This window comes from Rhinopithecus roxellana, chromosome 21, assembly GCF_007565055.1.
Source record: "Rhinopithecus roxellana isolate Shanxi Qingling chromosome 21, ASM756505v1, whole genome shotgun sequence".
NCBI classification, from domain to species: Eukaryota; Metazoa; Chordata; class Mammalia; order Primates; family Cercopithecidae; genus Rhinopithecus; species Rhinopithecus roxellana.
Genome location: NC_044569.1, coordinates 73,115,531 through 73,135,365, shown reverse-complemented (window position 1 = coordinate 73,135,365; position 19,835 = coordinate 73,115,531). Strand labels below are relative to the sequence as shown.

General features: G+C 46.5%; 1 protein-coding gene across 4 annotated transcripts in view; it reads left to right on the top strand.

The window, feature by feature from the left end:
- KCTD1 (potassium channel tetramerization domain containing 1) overlaps positions 1 to 19,835 on the top strand; it is a 199,906-nt gene that overhangs the window by 91,071 nt on the left and 89,000 nt on the right. The window contains exon 1 of one of the 4 annotated variants that reach the window (XM_030926133.1): positions 13,562 to 13,677. The exons of 1 other annotated variant lie outside the window; for it this stretch is intronic. In XM_030926133.1, the coding sequence (XP_030781993.1) occupies positions 13,648 to 13,677 (30 nt within the window). In that variant the 5' untranslated portion in view covers positions 13,562 to 13,647. 2 more of the 4 variants (XM_030926135.1, XM_030926132.1) reach the window with 2 other exon arrangements.

The window sequence follows — 19,835 nt, the reverse complement described above, 5'->3', positions numbered from 1 at the left end:
CTGGCTCCAAGTCCATGCTCAGTCTGAGTTAGCACCCCAGTCCTTCTCCTTGTGCAAAAAATGAATGGATACAAGGAGCTCACAGTCAAATGGGTGATACAGGCATATAAATTCACAATTACAATACATGCAAGAAACATCTGTCGAATATGTGCCAGTAACTATGTTAGGCAATGTGAATACAAAAAAAAAAAGCCCCTCTCTTTGAATGAAGCCTAAGGAGTCTGGTTAAGAAGACAAATAGCAATTACAATACATGCAACTGCTAAAACATGAGTCTGTCCAAAGTGCTGGGGAACCAAAGGAGAAATCTGCCATACAGAGTGAGAGAAGGTGCCTCAGAGGACTTGAGCTAAGACTGGAAGACTCACAGTTCAGTGGTTGGCACTACCAAGGCAAGATCATGATCATTGCTAACATGGATGAGCACTTAACAGTATGCCAGGTACTCTTCTAAGCTCTTTATCCATATTAACTCATTTAGTCGTCAAAACAATCCCCTATTCTACAAACAAAACGGTGAAGGATTTTGCCCAAGATCACGCAACACATAAGTGGCAGTGCCAGAATCTGAATCCAAGTTGTTTGGTGCCAGAGCCCATACGCTTACCACTATACTACACTCTCTTGCTATAGAGAGAGGAAAGCCAGGCCTGCTGAAGTCAGGGAATGCTTCCAAGAGGAGGTAACATGTGAAACCATTCCAAAAAGATCTCTGGGAGTTGAGTTGTTGAGCCAGGAGATGAAGAGTATGGCCAAGGGCATAAGAGCCAAGGTAGGATGAGAGACAAGTGTTTTCAAGGAAGAGCAATTAATTCCTGGTAGCTGGAGGGTGAGGCTGGTTTTGGAGAATGGTGGACCCCCGTCAGGGAGTAGGCAGGGAGTACATTATAGTTTGGTTTGTTGGTTTTCAGGGAAGACAAACTTACACCAATAGTCTAAGTTAAAGGATACAAAGGACCAGGGATCAGAGACTAAACTCAGCCTGGACACGTTTGCAGTCTGCCCACTCTCCTGTGGGAGGTGCGGCCTCCAGTTTCACCTTCTACTTTGTTTGCTGCATCACTGAAGAGCAGAAGTGGCCTGAATTAGTGTAATGCCATTGGAACTGGAGAGCACAAGCTGAATGGGATGGATTTGACATAAAGGAGAGGAAGCAGGGAAGGGGACTGCAGAGTTCCTAGCTTGGGTGTATTGCAGAGATGGGAAATAAAGCAGGAGGAGCAGATTTGGATGATGTTGCAGACTGAACTGTGTTCCTCCCAAATTCATATGCTGAAGCTCTAACCCTGCAGTGTGACTCTGTTTGGAGATAGGGTTGTTAAAGAGGTAATTAAGGTTAAACAAGGGCATAAGGGTGGGTGGGCCCTAATCTGGTAGAACTGATGTGTTCATAAGAAGAGAGAGATACCAGAGATCCCTCTCTCTCCAGGCTCTCACACAGAGAAGCGGTCATCTACAACCAGGAAAAGAGGTCTCACCAGAAACCAACCCTGCTGACAACTTAATCTTGGACTTCCAGCCTCCAGAACTGTGAGAAAACTAATTTTTGTTGTTTAAGCCACCCAGTCTATGGTATTTTGTTAATGGTACCCCAAGCCGATTAATAGAAAGGAAAAGACTATTAATCAACCTTTCGATGAAGACATAATAGATGGATTTAAAAACAGTTCTTGAGGCCAGGTGCGGTGGTGCATGCCTGTAATCCCAACACCTTGAGAGGCTGAGGTGGGAGTATCACTTAAGCCCAGGAATTCAAGACCAGCCCAGGCAACATAAGGGGACCACCCTGCCCCCCAACCCCACCAGTCTTCACACACAAAAAAACAAAAATTCACTGAGCGTGGTGTTGTGTGCCTGTAGTTCCAGCTGCTTAGGAGACTGAGGTGGGAAAGTCGCTTGAGCCTGGGAGGTCAAGGCTGCAGTGAGCTGAGATGGCACCACTGGAGTCCAGCCTGCATAGCCCTATCTCAAAAACAAACCAACAAATCTCGAGATACAATTGGCAGGGCTTGGTGCTTCAGTGGAAGTGGAGTCTGAGAAAGTGAGAAGGAGGATGGGATACTGTCCAGTTTTCAGTTATGGATACAGGGTGAATTGTGGTGACTTTCCCTGAGTCTGAGATTTGGGAGTTGCACCTGGGCAGAAGGCGAAGGCATAGTTAGGATTTCTTGGTTGTAAGCAAGAGAAATTTAAGACAGGGCTGATTAACTGTAGGGATATAGTGAGACTAAAAGGGAAGTGGAACCTCATTCAAACCCAACATCAGAGCACTCTAGGAGAGTGAGACTCCTTGGAGGCTGACTAGACTGTGGGTCTGGATACAGAGCAGCCCAGGCCCTCAGCAGGTGCTCATGCCAGCATGGGACTGGGCTGATTCCATGGCCCTGCCCCCTTTCTTCTAACTACTGACTACTCTGACCCTGATTCCTAGAGAAAGAGAGACTGCTTGGCTCAGGAGTTTCAATCCAGCCTTCTAGTTAGCCCAGGGATTGGCTGCCCAGGGACCCATCCTTGGGCACATTCATTATAATTGCTGGTCATGTGATAGACCACTTGGCTTGACAAATCTGTCCCTTGATCAGTGGTTGTGAGCAAGGCAGCGTCCTTAGAAAGGTCTGAGGTGTGGCAGGCACTATAATAGAAACATCTAGAACAGAGGGTTGGGGTGGTAAGAAGATCATTGTGTTGGTTTTAGACTTATTGGGTTTGGAGGACCTGCTTGACATGCAAGCAGAGAGACCCAGGACATATATCTACAATAGGCACCTGGAGACATGGGCCACTCAACAGAGCAACAATGGCCATGGAGACAGAGTTCAGAAATGACACCACATGGACCCAATTCCTATTAAGTAAGCAATAAAGGGACACATACTCACGTTGCAAAATTCAAACAATACCAAAGTATGGAGTATAAGAAGTTAAAGTCCCTCAATGCCACTCTCTTCTCCCAAAGTCACCACCGTAAATGATTTTATGTGTTTTCTTTTTACTCTACTGCAGTTACATTTGTAAAATATGTATGGATCATTTTAGGTCAGAGGGTTTTTTTTCAGCAAATGGGCTTACACTTTTCACTAATGTTTTTATCTTGCTTAATAAAATGTCTTGGAGATCATTGCACTCAGCACTTACAAACCAACATTATTCTTTATATCTGTAGTGTTCTGTTGAATAGATGACACATAATTTATTTATTCATCATCTGCCTCTGAAGTTAGATTGTATCCAATGATTCTTTACTACAAACAATGCTTCAAGAGCACCTTTGTACATATATCTTTGTGTGCAGCCCATTTCTAGAAATGAATTACAGCGTTGAAAGGGATGTGCATTTTTCTGCTGTCCTCTAAAAAGACTGTACCATTTACCCTTCTAGCAACGACAGAGGATGCATATGCTTATTGCTCTACACCCACGTGGATGTTTCTTGAACTATTTTGCATCACAGACTCCTTTAAGATGTGGAAAGCTATAGATTTTAATTCTAGAAAAATATACAGATGTACATATACAGAACATTTTGCATACAATTTCTGCAGGTTCACAGACCACCTAAACATACCCCAGAACACACCCTTCCCCACCCTCTGCCAGACCTGATATTGAGGACCCCTGAATAGACATGTGTGAATGGTGCTAGTCTAAGGGCAGCGGGTCCCAATCTTAGTTGCACATTAGAATCACCTGCAGGACTGTGAAAAGTCCTCATGCCCAGGCCACTTCCCAGACCTATTCTATCTGGTTCTTTGGAAAAGGATCTGGGTATCAGTATTTTTTGCAAGTTCTCCAGGTGATATTAACATGCAGCCAATCACAAGAATCACTGCAGTCTAGGAGAGGCCTGAAGAAGGATTAAAAAGAATTTAGTAACAGAAAACCAGAGTGTACAAGGGGCTCTTGGGGGGCTCACACGTAGCTGGAGGAGCTTTTATTTGAACAAATCTGGGGTGGGATCTGGCACTGATACATATTTTTTGTTGTGAGAATGTTTGTCATAGACAAAAGTAGAGAGAATGAACACCCATGTATCCTATGTTCAATACTTAAACAAAATTTGGCACGGTTTCCTTATGGTTTTTTTTTTTTTTTCTGGTTGGGGGAGGGTGGCAAGGGCTAATATTTGTCTTACATTATTCTGCAGTGTTTAAATTTGCAAAAGCTCCCCTGGTGATTCTAAAGTATAGCCAATGTTGAGAATCACATGTAATGTGAAGCCTCCTAAAGAGAAGGAACCCCAAGGAGCAAGGGTAGAAGGAAGAAAAGCCAAATGCAAATCTGAGACCTTGCAACTTACAACCAAAGGGAGAGTGCTCCACTGAAGGGCACTGGCAAAAGGGTCTGGCCATTGCGTCCTGCAGCAGAAGGTCACTGCTTTCGACCCTCCTAAAGACATGGGATTCAGAGCTGGGCCTTAAAGAATCAAGACAATTTAGATCAGTGGAAGGGAGAGGGGGAATTTCCCCATTGGAAAGGAAGTTGATATTTTAGGGTTGAGTCCATTCTGCTTCAGGCCTTTTAACAGCCCCTCCTACCATGGGAGCCATAAAAAAGATTCTGAACCCCCTAGTCCTCCTGAATTGACCCAGAGTGGCTCACCAGGCTCCACACCCTTGATCCTTAGCCCCACCATTCCTCCTTTGCTATGCTGACTCTTCCTTCTGGGGATGTGTATCTGCCTGTTCTAGGCCAGTGGTTCTCACAGTGGGGTCCAGGAACCAGCAGCAGCATCATCACCTGAGGGTGTGCACGTGCTCAGCTCCACCCCAGACTGGCTGAATCAGACACTCTGAGGGTGAACCCAGCACTCTATTTCTTCTCTTTTCTCTTCTTTTCTTATTTTCTTTTTTGTGCGTACATAGTAGGTGTGTGTATTTTGGGGGCACATGAGCTATTTTGGTAAGGCATGCAATGCATAATAATCACATCATGGAGAATGGGGTATCCATCCCCTCAAGCATTTGTCCTTTGTGTTACAAACAATCCAATTATACTCTTTTAGTTATTTTAAAATTTACAGTTAAATTATTATTGACTATAGTCCCCCTGTTGTGCTATCAAATAGCAGGTCTTATTCATTCTTTCTAATTTTGTTGTACCCATTAATCCTCCTACCACTCCCCCAACCACCCCACTACCCTTCCCAGTCTCTGGTAACCATCCTTCTCCTCTCTATCTCCAGTAAGAACATGGGATATTTATCTTTCTGTGCTTGGTTTCTTTCAGTTAACATAATGACCCCCAGTTCCATCCAGGTTGGTGCAGATGACAGGATCTTATTCTTTTCTTTTCTTTTTCTTTTTTTGCTTTTTTTTTTTTTTGAGACGGAGTCTTGCTCTGTCACCCAGGCTTGAGTGCAGTGGTGCCATCTCAGCTCACTGCAACCTCCGCCTCCCAGATTCAAGCGATCCTCCTGCCTCAGCCTCCTGAGTAGTGGGACTACAGGTGCGTGCCACCACGCCCAGCTAATTTTTTGTATTTTTAGTAGAGACGGGGTTTCACCATGTTGGCCAGGATGGTCTCAATCTCTTGACCTCGTGATCTGCCAGCTTTAGCCTCTCAAAGTGCTGGGCTTACAGGCTTGAGCCACTGTGCCTGGCCGATCTCATTCTTTTCTATGGCTGAATAGTACTCCATTGTGTATACAAGCCACATTTTCTTTATCTATTCATTTGTTGATGGACACTTAGGTTGCTTCCAAATCTTAGCTATTGTCAACAGTGCTGCAATAAACATGGGAGTGCAGATATCTCATCTATATACTGATTTCCTATCTTTTTGGTATATATCCAGCAGTGGGATTGCTGGATTGTATGGAAGCTCTATTTTTAGCTTTTTGAGGAACCTCCAAACTATTCTCCATAGTGGTTGTACTAATTTACATTCCCACCAACAGCGTACAAGCGTTCCCTCTTCTCCATATCCTCGCCAGCATTTGTTATTGCCTGTCTTTTGGATGTAAGCCATTTTAACTGGGGTGAGATGATATCTCATTGTAGTTTTGATTTGCATTTCTCTGATGATCAATGATGTTGAGCACATTTTCATGTGCCTGTTTGCCATTTGTATGTCTTCTTTTGAGAAATGTAGGCACCCTGCTTCAACAAACCTTCCGGGTGATTTGGAAACACACGCAAGTTCCATGATCACTGCCCTGGGGACTCCCAGCCAATTGTCCTCCCGGTGTCTGAGCTCTCCAGAACTCTCTGGAGTCTTCCCCAGCAGAGAGCTGGACTCATATCAGGGAGATGAAACAGAGAATGTCAGGAAATTAGACTGTGGCAAGACTGTGGGGAGTTTGGACTTGAAACTAAAGTAAGAAAGGAGCCACGATGATGTTTTGACCAGGGGAGGATATATATTAAAGTGGTATTGGAGACCAGGTAGCTGCAGAGCTTCAAGAAAGCAGGCTTGACTCCAATCCCTGCTGAAATGGTAGGCAAAATTGGTGTGTGTATGTGTGTGTGTGCATCTTCTGAAGAGGTTTCACAACTTGCATTCAATTTTCAAGTGAATTCACCGCCCCAGAATGATTGCTAGAGAGGAAACTATTTTATTGCTTAATATATGAGCTTTGAGGCAGTGTTTCTCAAAGTGTGGTCACATTAGTATTAGAATTGTTTGAGCTGTGTGTTAAAAATATACATTCCTGGGACACACTCAAGAGCTACTAAATCAGAATCTCTGAAGTTGGCACCCATGAATCTGCATATTTTAAGCAAGTTCTCCAGGTAATTCAGCTAATTCTGATGTACTCTAAAGTTAATATATCTCAGGCTGTAAATCTAAAAACTAGCAATTCTAGGAAAGCAAAGTTAAAAGTGAATTTAGAAAGCATGTTGACCACTAAAGCATGGTACTGAGGTCTAAAAAGCACTTACCATATCCAAAGTGTCACTGAACTGGGAACAGTAGCCACAGCAAACACTTTCCTGAACATTTCAGTGGCCATCCACTTAAAAGCTGTATTCTGTAAGTAACACCATATAAATAGCAAGAAAAGCTTGAGGAATTCATCCTCAAACTCTGACAGTTCAACTAACTTCTCAGAGGTGGATAGAGAATAAGTTTGTGTGTTTTCTATGGCAGACTGCACTAAGATAACCATGAGAAAGACAGGAGAAATGCTATTGACAGAAGAAACACTATTGACCATTTTGGGCTTATTGAAAATTTGCCCCTCCCTGGAGTCAGGGAGCTCCTGGAGAGAGCCTTCTTTCCTTCCTGTCTCTTAGCAGGTGCTTGGCAGAGTTTGCCAAAAATCCACTGATTACGTAATTTGAATTACAGAGTTTCAAATACTGTATGTAGTACTTAAACGGTAAATGGCATGTGATTGAAATCACGGAAATAACACCCAAATGTATTTGGGTGGTTGTCTCTGGCAGTGGAAATAGAACTCAAAGGTCATGGTCTGGTGAGTTGTTCAGAAAGTGTGTGTGCCCTACAGTCTGGCCTCACTAACTCTGTGAGGTTGGGCAAGTTATTGAAGCTCTCTGTGTTTCTACACATGTGAATCAGGAATAGAAACAACCCTCACATATACTCATAAGAAGAAATCGAGAGTGTTAATGTAAAAACCCAGGCTCACAGCAAGCATTCACTACACGTTAGCAAGAAAGAAATATGACACATATATGTTTCCAGATTTCTGTACTTCCCAAATCTTTGCCAATGAACACTTACTGCTTTTATAATCAGAAAAGAATGATAAACCACATTTTTGTTTTGTGCTTTTTAGTTTAAGGCAATGAGCTATAACGAGAAAAGACTGTAATACAACAGATGCAATCCATGTCAGGGAGTTTGTTTTTATTGGGAGTAATGACACCATGTGACCCCCAGGGTGTCCTAATCCAGGGACAGGTTGTAGGAAGACTAAACATGAAGAATGGTGAGGCTTCCCCTGGGAGGAATCATGCCCTGGCTCTGCAAACTTAGGTCACAGAAGAGAGGGACCAGGTCACAATGTTTGCTGCTTCTCTGCCCCTCTCCAAGGCAGTCTCCTTCCATCAGGTGCAAAGCCTGGATCTCTAGCATCAAATTAAAGAAATAGAACAAACCCATCCCAGGGCTTCTTTAAATATTCAGATAAACCCATGTGCCCCTATCAGTTAAATTAAGCTTTCCTAAGAAAAAGTAAGTCAATTAGTTCAAAATGTGGGTTAGTGCTTCTGGGTATTTAAAAGGGGATTTTTTTTTTCCTTTTCTTTTTTAGTTCATTTAGAAACACAGCCACGGGGCAGGTACATACCCACTCCTCCGCACATCCTGTGAATTGCCCCAATACACCCAGATACCAGTTTCTGATATCTAGAGCTCAAAAATCTGGTCCTTAAACTTTCTCAGTGTCATGAAGATATTGAAATACGAGCTTTAAAATTTATCTCATTTTGCCCTTTGAGTACAGAACGTTTAAACGTTTATTTTCACTATTATTATCGTTACTCATTAAATGGTAACTGACATTGCTATATAGAACATTGATAAGACATGATTTTACCCTAATTGAACTTCTTTCTTCTCCATTCCACAAATACTTATTCTCTAAACTTCTGTGAACAAAGATAGGTCTCTAAGACATTATAAAATGTAGTTCTACAGCATAGTTTGTGACATATGCCAAAAAATTCATTTGTCCAAGTGGCCTGGATGCAATAAACCAAACTTTACCAAAATACAAGTAAAACAGGATATTTCCTAAGAAAATGAACTTCTAGAAGCAATTTGTGGGTCAAAGAATATGAACATTTTGGCCGGGCGCGGTGGCTCAAGCCTGTAATCCCAGCACTTTGGGAGGCCGAGACGGGCGGATCACGAGGTCAGGAGATCGAGACCATCCTGGCAGACACGGTGAAACCCCGTCTCTACTAAAAAATACAAAAAACTAGCCGGGTGAGGTGGCGGGTGCCTGTAGTCCCAGCTACTCGGGAGGCTGAGGCAGGAGAATGGCTTAAACCCGGGAGGCGGAGCTTGCAGTGAGCTGAGATCCGGCCACTGCACTCCAGCCCGGGAGACAGAGCGAGACTCCTTCTCCAAAAAAAAAAAAAAAAAAAAAAAAAAAAAAAAAAAAAAAAGAATATGGACATTTTCATGGCTTTTGAAGAGGTTGCCTAATAATTGCATTCTTAAAAGGCTATTTTATTTTTATTTTTGAGACAGAGTTTCACTCTAGTTGCCCAGGCTGGAGTGCAGTGGTGCAATCGCTCACTGCAAACTTCGCCTCCCAGGTTCAAGCGATTCTCCTGTAAAAGGATATTTTAATTTATATTGACAGTTAAAAGAAGATAAGGATAACATTTTCATACCAACATTTGGGTAGAAAGTGTTTAAGTTTTTATTTGTTTTGCTTTTACTAAGTTAACAGACCACTTTATTTGAAATCACAGCAAATCGTTTCAGGAATATTTTAGATTGTGAGACCATTGTAAGTAGTTCTTCCATTATTTAAATAATACATATTTGTTACATGACATATTATCACATACCTTTATCTCCTTTTCCACCATAATTAGTATTCCAATGACATTGAAATAAAATTTTATTTAATAACAGGACTAATGTCCAATTTAATCCCACATACCTTTTACAGACATACAACTAGAAGATAAAGAAATGACAATCATTCTGAATTTTAGGTTTCTTTTAACTTTGACAACCTTTACATTTGACTTCTTTATTAACCAAGTGAAGTTTCATGATCAGAATATTATAATGATGAAAGATGGTACACTTTTATGCTCGACAAAAACCCAATTTACTTACGGAAAACTACATTTCTCTTGTACATTATTTGTTTCACAAATAGCCCAGGAAACAAGTAGGTGATTATTAGGTGGAAAGACCTAGAATTGTAGTTACCAGGTAGCAATTAGGAACTAAATATTCTATTTCTGTCAATTACTGCATTAAGTTTACTCTGACCTGTTTTTTGACAAAGCATTGAAGAAAAAAGTAGGAATACCCTCTTTGCCCCAGGAGATTCACAATAGCCCAGGATTTCAACAGAAAGCGCCTGTTTCTAGTCTGGTTGAATCTCTGGGCATTCCTTTTGTCTCTGAATTCTTCACTGCCATTTCTTCTCAGACACAGATGGATCCCTACTTCCAATAGCCAAGAAAAATTGTACCAGTGTTTAGGTGGCCAAGTGACAAAGGTGACACTGTTTCTCAGTCCATTTATACGTTGTGTCACAGTCCAAGACATTGGCAAAGTACTATTCTGCCTTTCCAAGTTTCCCAAATCCAATTATACACAGGGGTATTTTAATGGTAGGGAATTTTTCCCTTGAAGATTCTTTCTTTTTTCTCTTCTCTTCTCTTCTTTCTTCCTTTCTCTCTTTCTTCTCTTTCTTTCTTTTCTTCTTTCTTTTATTTCTTTCTGAATTGTTCCCTTGAAGATGTTTTCTTTTTCTTTCTTTTTCCTTCCTTCTTTCTTGCTTTTTCTTTCTGAATTGTTCCCTGGAATTTTCTTTATTTTCTTTCTTTCCTTCCTTCCTTCCTTCCTTCCTTATTTTCCTTTCTTTCTGAATTATTGAAGACTTTTTCTTTCCTTCCTCTTTCTTTCTTTCATTCTTTCCTTCCTTTCTTTTCTTTTTTTTTCTTTTTCCTCTGTCTCTCTGTCTCTCTTCCTCTCTTCACTCTTTGGTTCCTAGAGGCTGAGTATGGTCAAGTGGTTCAAGCACGGCCTATGGAACCAGACTTGCCTGCCCTGGTCAGGTCTGGGAGACCTTGGGAAAATGTCTTCACTTTTTTTTTTTTTTCCTCCTCTCTGGCCTTAGTTTTCTTGTTTGCTATCAAGCTTGGGAAACAATAGGGCCTTAATAAATAAGAAGTAATGGTTACATGTATATGAATGTTCCAGACAATGTGTTAAGTGTTTTGTGCATATCAACTTATTTCATTCTCAAAACAATCCTGAGGGGTAGAGACTGTTATCATTATCACCCAGGTAATATAATGAGAGAACTGAGCCACAGAAAAGGGTGGTTAATAAGGCAAACTAGGATTCACACCCAGGTAGGCTGGCTTCAGAGAGAGTTTTTCACCACTCTGCTATACAACGTTTTGTTGAAGTTAGCTTTCTCCCCACACATAAATGTGTGTATATTTATTGAGTATCTACTATGTGCCAGTCACTCTGCTAAAATATACCAAGAAACTGAATTGGAAATGAACTGGAAATACAGAAATAAATAAGACATAGTTTCTACTCCTGTGGAGTTATTTTTCTTTTCTTGCACTTTGTCAACTTAGATTACATGGGTTCAATCTTCATCTGAGTTCAAAAAACATAACTCAAGATGATCTTCAGTTGAATTCAACAGAATTAATAGCTAAACTCTGAGACAGGAGTGGTGGCTCACTTGAGCCCAGGAGCTCAGGATCAGCATGGGCAACATGGGGAAACTTATCTCTACAAAAAATACAAAAATTAGGAAGGCTTGGTAGAGCAGGCCTGTAGTCCCAGCTACTTGGGAAGATGAGATGGCAGGATCACTTGAGCCCAGGAGGTTGAGGCTGCAGTGAGCCATAATCATGCCACTGCATTCCAGCCTGGGTGAAAAGAATAAGACCCTGTCTCAAAAGAAACAAAACAAAACAAAACAAAACAAAACAAAAAACCTCCAAAACCAAGATATACCAAAATAGTTTCAATTTGAATTCATATGTAGCCTTGAAAGCCCTTTATGAATCTTTTAGTAATTACATCAAGAGAGTATGGCGTTCTCTTTTAATTTGTGTCTTTAAAATTGTGAACTGAATGCTTTTTCTGGCCTCTGCTCTCAAGAGCCCACAAAATTCCTCAAATTTAACAATTTAAATCCTCCCCAGCCCACCTCTCTTAATAGAGACACTTCCATTCCCCAGATCTGCCTTCAGAACAGGCAACATTAACTCTGCTGAGAGAAAAGGGTCCCTCACTCTACTTCTGCAATAACTTTCTAAAGCATGTTCCACTAGAGAGAGAATTAATGATAAGGGAATATTCATCCAAAGCAGCCATTAAATTCATTTTAACTTGCAAACAATAATGTTGCCTTGTAGTTACTATTTGTCCTGGTTTTTAATATAGAACTTCAGATTCGTGTTATTTTTAATTTTTCACAAAAACTTCCCTGCAAAATGTAAGATTTAACCAAACACAGATTCTCTTCATTCAATATAAATGACAAATGCTCACCATGTCCCCAGGCACCAGACTGAAACTACAAGGGTGTGTGTTGCTTTAGTAGAGAGGAAACAGGCAGATAAAAAGCAACTATATCCAGTGTATTAACAGGGATGATACTCAGAAGACTGGAAGCAAAAAGGAGGAAGAGCTGAATATGATTCTGTACAGTATAACCTTTCATAAAATGTTAGCCTGAAATGGAAGTAGTTGGGTTATGAATCAAGGGGGAAACATTTGGAGTTTTTCATCCTGAAATAACCGTTTAACTATTTTCAAGTATTCTGAGAAGTGGAGAAGCACAAATATACAAAGAGACCTCCCCACCCCACCACCAAAAGATGGAGAATCTTGTTAAAAGTTGTAAACATCATACCATAAAGAGTTCTGACAGTTAAATAATTGCAATAAATGTTCCCTATAGTGCTGGGATTATAAAGAAGTCATGTATCCTGCACAAGAAATAAAGCATCCTTTCAAAGGGGTGACTGGCAGCTTCGATTGTCAAGGTGGTAGTCAATGGACTTCATGATATGGAGAGGTCAAGTAGAGGAATCGAATGCTGGCTGATAGGCAGAACGACAACCAATATTGCCTCTACAGAAATAATAAGAAGAAAGCTTTTTTGATTCTTTCATTTTGGAATTGAGTTGTATGGAACCACAGGATGTTTTTAAGGGATCATTTATTAAACTTGGAATTGAACTACTTTATGAACTCCACTGTAATTTTGTGTTATTGGGTTTTAAAAATTAAGCAACTTTTTTTTTCTTTCTTTCTTTCTTTTTTTTTTTTTTTTTTGGTCAAGGGAAAGCAGGGTTCATATCTGTTTTTCTGGGTGTTCTTCCCATCACTCCTACAGATAGTAGCCCAAAGACGTCTTCTTTTCCAGTATTTAATGAAGTATCCTACGGGCAGATCATTTTGGTAGCCTTTCCGGAGCTGGTGCAACGAAGCAGATCCACAGTTGCCCGATAATCAGGCCAAGGCATACTTTCCAAGGTGCGTTTTTCATATCGAATTTAAGCGCGGGTCCTGCCCGTTGTTTGCAAACTGTCCAAGCAGCACCCAAAACTGCTGCTTTTCCAAGTCCGTTAAAAAGTTATTTGCGCTTAGGGTTTTCTTTCCTCTGACTTTTGCCAGTAGAGACCTGCCCTGGGGGGTATTTTGTCCTGGGAGCACAAAACTATTTTCTTTTCTGGAAATAAGTTGACGTCAACTGGGAGCTGTTTTGGGTTGCTTTGTTTCCCGGAGCGTCCAACCCAGCACACCGCCTCCGGCAAACTGCAAGCAATTCAAAGCAGCTCGCCCAGTAGGGAGGGGAGCTGGTGGGAGCGGGGGTGGACCCCGCCGCCCGCAGAGGTGGGGAGACCTGGAGGGGAGCTCCGCTCCCAGGCTGGAGCGTGGGCCTGGGTCCCCGGCCAAGCCAGGAGCACAGCCCGGAGCCAGCGCGGCCCCCGGGTCCCTGCGCTTATGGCAAGGGCCGCGGGGGATCAGCCCCTGGTAGGTAACTTGCCGGGCACCCACCTGAGTTCTCCGCACTGCGGCCCGAAAACCTGGGAGCATCCCAGGACAAAGGGCCAGCCCTCTGGAAGTAGCCGTGTGTGACTAGTGTGTACCAGCTCACTACGTGCGGGTCCGAGTGTGCAACTAACTTAGCTTCTCACCGCAGCCTCGGAGAAACGAACACGCCTTTCTGCACGTGTCCAGGGCGGGTGGGGAGGGCAGTGCATTGTGAACAAAGCCGGCCACCTCTCGGACCGCACCTCGGGGACGATTCCCGGACGGTTCTCCGCGGAGAGCAGGACGGATGAGAGCGTGGTGTGTGTGTGTGTGTGTGTGTGTGTGTGTGTGTGTGTGTTTCCCCAAGGAGCCGGAGGCGGCCCGCGAGGCAGGGACTTGCTCTAACTTGTTTCACACCTGGCGCGGTTTCCCCAAAGCTCGGGTGGCGTCCAGGGCCGGGGAGGCACGCGAAGGACCAGCAGCGTTCGCTGCAGAAAAAGACATCGTCAACTCCCACTCAGAAGCCCACGCGGCCCTGAGACCTGGTCTTTCATTCTTTCTTAAAAAAAAAAAACAAAAAACAAAAAACAAAACAAATTGATGGATGGGTTTTAATTGATGCGTAAAATGTATCCCTTGAGAGAAAGACAGGAGGGCCAGGGAAGGGGGGAACAGGCAGTTGACAAGATTCTCACAGCCTAACTGCCGAGAATGTGGACTTGGAGGCAAATTCGAGGGCACCCGAGGAGCAGGCGAGGCTGTCTCCCACGAGGACGGCCTGGCACCGGGCCGCGCTGCTGGGGACCTTACTCCCTCGAGTCCCCTCACCCCAGGGACTCGCAGCTGGCCCGCGCACCAGGGGACACACGGGCTGCGGGAGGAGGTGAAAGTTAGGATGCAGCGCGAGCTCCGAAGGTGGCCTGGACTGTGCCTCCTAAGAGAACAGCCGAGGTCCCGGGCGACTCTGGGACGCTGCCCCTGGGCCGGGAGAGCGGGAGGCGGCGACGCAAGGACGCGCCCGGAGCCTGGGCGCGCCGGGGGCGGGCGTTTGGCTGGAAGTGGGGCAGTGTCTCCTATGGGAAAGCGGGACCCGGCGAGCTCTTTGGCTGCTTTTCCAGTTTCCGAGGTGCCCGCCCCCGCGCGCCTGAGGCAACGCAGCCCGGAGGGCGAACGAATGGCGGTTGGCAAACTTTGAGTGAGAGTGCGCTCCGGCTCCGAATTGCCGAATTGTGGCGGTGGCAGGGTCGGCCGAGACCCAAGTTCGCTTTTTCCGCCTGCCCGACGGGCCTTAGGGAGACTTTAGCTCCAGCCTGGTGGAGCGCCTCGCCCGAGGGAGTTGTGTCACTTTGCCCGGCGGCAGGGAGGGCGGCGCCCTGGGCGGGTGCGGGAGGGTCCCTGGGGCCCCTGGGGTCCCGAGCGCCTCTTCCCTCGTCTCCCCACCCACCGGCCCCTCCCAGTCTTCTCTCGCTCGCTCCTTCCCGGGGCTGGCTGGACCGGCGCGGACTTGCCCCAGACCTACGGGGAGCGCCCCAGGTCTTTAATGACAGCTTAAATGTGGCTGTTGGAAAAGTCGAAAGGGATGAGGCTGACGTGGGGCGTGTTTCGCTCCTTTCCAAGAGTCGGAAAGGGAGTTGGGAGCCGCGCGGCTGGCCCCAGGCCCCCGCGCCTCGCCGCCAGCAAGTAGGTGGGGGAGCCGCCGCCGCCGCCAGCCCCATCCCGCTCCCAAGCCTCGCCCGCTGCGCCCTGGCCGCGGGCGCCGAGAGGGTGCGGGGCCTCGCCGTGCCTCCTCCACCCTGCTCATTAACCTGCCTGCTCCGCTCCGCTCCGGGCGGCCCCAGACACGGATTTCCCGCGGCAGCACCCGTGGCCCGCCCGGCGCAGCCGCCGCCCCGACCCCCCGGCTCCGGGGGGCAATGAGGGGGCAGTGGAAGGGGCACTGCTCCTCGGGCATTACTTAGAGAAACGAGACCATCCCGCCCTCCCGCCGGCCCTCCCTCTCTCCTGCCCGGGCCCGCGCAATTCTCCGCCAGAGGGTAAGTTGGGAGTGTTTCGCCCCCACCGACAGCTCTCCCTCCCTTTCCTTTTTTTTTCCTTCAAAGTTTTCTTAGAAGTGGGAGCCGGGTGGGGGAGGAAGAAGGTCTGGTCAGCCTCCGTCCTTTACCCTATCTCTCCCGTCTAACTTGTCCCCCCCTCCCTCCTCCCCTCCATCCCCTGCGCGCCGCTGCCCCTCCGGAGCTGCGCTCGGGAATGACAATTGGAGCGCGGCTCCTTTAAGAGCCCGGCTTTGCCTCCCGGTAGCTGAAGGTCATTAAACACAAAAGCTCTCAGCGCTGCGGTCCAATATAGCGCATGCGCCCTGCCCGAGGACTGGCAGAGAGACGGCAATATGGCGAGAATGCCTGGCAGCGGGGACTGTAACACCAGCGCGGGCGGCAGCGCCAGCGCCGCCGCCGCCGCCGCCGAGAACAATGGGGAGCGGGGCGAGGGCGAGCGTGGCGCTGGGGGCCGCGGCCGCCGCCACGGCCGTCCGCACTACTGCAGCGCGGGCGAGGAGGAGGAGGAAGAGGAGGAGGAGGACGAGATCCAGGAGGTGCAGATAACGGGGGACGAGGAGGAGGAGGAGGACGGAGGTGGGGGGCTGGAGGAGGACGAGGAGGAGGAGGAAGAGGAGGAGATGGGGCTGGACTGGGACGAGCCCCTGGAGCCCGAGGACTCGGCCGGGGAGGAGCTGGAGCCCGAGCCGGTCCATATGATCAATATGGACCAGAGCGCAGCGCTGGAGCCCGAGGCGCCGCCGCGACTGCTGGCGCCCCGGGCCCGCGGCGGGCCGCCCGGGGACGGCGCCGAGCTGGACCCCGACGTGCTGCAGCGCCCCGAGCGGGCCCGGCTGAGCGAGAACACCCGGCTGGCCACCCGCTACGCCGTGCGCATCTTCCGGGAGTACCTGAGCGAGAAGGCGCAGAGCCCGGACTTCGAGACTATGGACAAGGGGGCGCTGTGCCGCGTGCTGCGCTCCTTCTATGCCGAGGCCCGCTCCAAGAGCGGCCAGCTCTACAGCAAGTCGTCGCTCATCAGCATCCGCAGCTCCCTCAACCGCTACCTCAATGAGCCCCCGTACTGCCGCACGCTCGACCTCACCAAGGATCCCGAGCTGCGCAGCGCCAACCTGACGCTGGCCGCGGTCATCCGCAAGCTCGAGGAGCAGGGCGCCGGGCCGGTGGTGCAGAAGCAAGCCATCACGCGCGCCGACCTGCGCAAGCTGTACACCTCCAGCGTCTTCAGCACCAACACGCCCTTCGGGCTGCTCAACAAGGTCTGGTTCGAGACGTGCATGTACTTCTGTACCCGCGGCCGCGAGAACCAGCGTGAGTTGGAGGAGGACTCTTTTGGGCTGGCCATGGACGAGGACGGTCGCAAGTTCGTCTACTTCAAGTCCCTCGGGCCCTACCACAAGTCGCGCTCGTCGTCGTGGAGCAAGAAGCGCGCCGAGAGCAGCGACGAGGAGAACTTGCCCCGCATGTATGAGACGGGCACCGAGTTCTGCCCCTACGCCAGCTTCGTCAAGTACCTGTCGAAACGCAACCCTCTCTGTAAGGCGTTCTTCCAGCGGCCCCGGGACCACTGCAGCGAGGGCGATGTTACCTGGTATGAGAACAAAGCCATCGGCAAGAACTTGCTAGGCACTAGGATGCAGATGCTGTCCAAGGCGGCTAAGCTCTCCAAGACCTACACCAACCACTGTATCGGCGCCGTCTCCATCGCCACGCTCAACAGCATCGCGGGCATTGGCACCAAGCTGGGCTCGCCCGCCCCGCAGGGCTGCTACGCCGAGGCTCTGAACGGGGCGGCACGGCACCACTCCCACCACCCCCCCACCCATCCCTCCCACCACCACCGCCCCCAGCCGCCCTCGCTGGGGAACACTTACATCCTCCCCAAAGACAGCCAGGTCGGGCCCGACGTGAAATCCGAGGCTGCGCCCAAGCGCGCCCTGTACGAGTCCGTGTTCGGGTCGGGGGAAATCTGCGGCCCCTCTTCCCCCAAAAGACTTTGTATCCGCCCCTCGGAGCCTGTGGATGCGGTGGTGGTGGTTTCCGTGAAACACGACCCCCTGCCTCTTCTTCCAGAAGCCAATGGGCACAGAAGCACCAATTCTCCCACAGTAGTTTCACCTGCTATTGTTTCCCCCACCCAGGTAACCAAACCAAACTCTATGCATGAAATGTTTCTTTGGTACCACTTCGGGACTAACTTTTGTGCTAATGCAGCTCTGGGCAGGGGGGAAGTTTTAAAAACTAGGCAATGTACTGAATCGGATTTGGTTTCACCCTTAGAAGTTAACTCTCTTGGTGCTTTTTGGGAAACTTTACACCTAACCTTAAAAAATGTGAGAGAGGGCATGCTACCTAACAAATCACTTCTGTGCAGTAAGGCGAAAAACTTCAAAGTTCGCCGAACAAAAGGATTAGCTCACTCTTGCAGCCCCTCTTCATTGAATGTGTGAGTTTTATAAGGCAAAGAGTGCGAGAACGCTGTAAATGTAAAGGAAGCAGTTGCTTAAGACATATTTAAATCAAGTATCCCTTAAAAGACTCTATTACATTTTCGCCATGACTTTGGAAGGTAGAAAAACAGTTATAAATTATTGAAAAGAAAACGTGCCAATCCCACTTCCTGTAGCTTTTTTTCTTTCTTTCTTTCTTTCTTTTTTTTTTTTTTTAAGAAAAGGGGTGGAGAGTGGCGAGCCAGGCAGTTGAGTGCCAGTTTATACTGTAACATGTAGTCGAATGTGAAGTGGCCGTGTGGGGTGCAATTTTCATAAACTAAAGTCTCTTGTTAAAGTTATTATTCAGGTGGGAACGTGGTATCTGCAATTCCAGTCAGGCTACAAATTAGTGTATGGGCCTGTGGTGCCCAGCACTGGGCACTGAAACCCTAGCCCCATGCAGCTCACCATCTAGAGGGCAGATAATACCTATGAAGTAGGTAATGAGAGTAAGAGTGCTAACCCAGCAGCTGAGTCAGCATGAACAAATCACTTCATTTCTCTTGGCTTCACTGTCCTCATCAAAGACAAAGAAATTATTTCAACCCTAACATTATTTAAGTCTAAGCAGTGCCAAATTCTGGGTCGAGATTGGAGCCTCTAATGTTAGATGCTTCTTCCCTTATTTTCCCCAGGGTAGTATTTTCGTGAGTATTATTAAAGTTATATTCATTTTTTGGACACTCTCTAGGAGTCAGGAACCAGGGATCTTCAGACACTGTGCTCTATTCTGCAGGCAGGCATAGCCACTGAAGGTTTTACAACTTTGACCTGCCTGCCATCAAGCAGAAAGTAGGAATTTTGCAAGTCTGAAGGTATAGTGCAGGCCCTCCAGGAACATATGTCAGGTACCTCTGTGCTTTTTCCAAAGTGGAAATTCCAGTTCTGGACAAACTGACCCTTTCAAACGTTTACCAGCTAATGGGCAAGCCTCAAGGCCAACTGAGAAAGGGGCTGTGAGTGGTAATATAAACACCAAAGTTCTCTAAAATACACAAGACCTGTAGGCTATGTGCCTTCTGTACTTCGGGTGTGTAGTCCGTTTCTGACAGGTTGTGTTAGAGAGTTTTAAGAATGGGGAGGAGAATTTAGGGTTTGCTTCTTCTTTGAAAGAAAAAATAAATGTTCACATTCTTCTGATACAATAAACACCCTTGAAATGCCCTAGTTTAGAATAGCACCTGATTAATTAACACTTAAAAGCCTAAGAAAGTTTATTAAGGCATGCATGGCCTTGGGATAACAATGAAACAGTTTGTCTACTGGCATCTGTCTGCTGGTTTCTTGACACCAGTGTAATATAGAATTGTGACGTAAAGAACCACAAAAGATAAGAGGGTTTGTTTCATTGGTTTTGTTTTGTTCTAAGGAATGCAATCTTTCAGTCATTATCTTTTATTTACCTGAGTAAAATAAATCAGCTCCAAAAAGACTGTATACTGATGCTTTTATTATTCTTGCATTATTGTCAGGTAACTCCTAGGTTAAATATAGATTTGAGTGTCCATATGTGGCTTATATGATTATTATGGCTCTCAAACAAGATCTTAGCTCCAAGTCCCTGTTAGTTAAAACACTACAAAAAGTTGTTCCGTTTGCACATATTTAATAG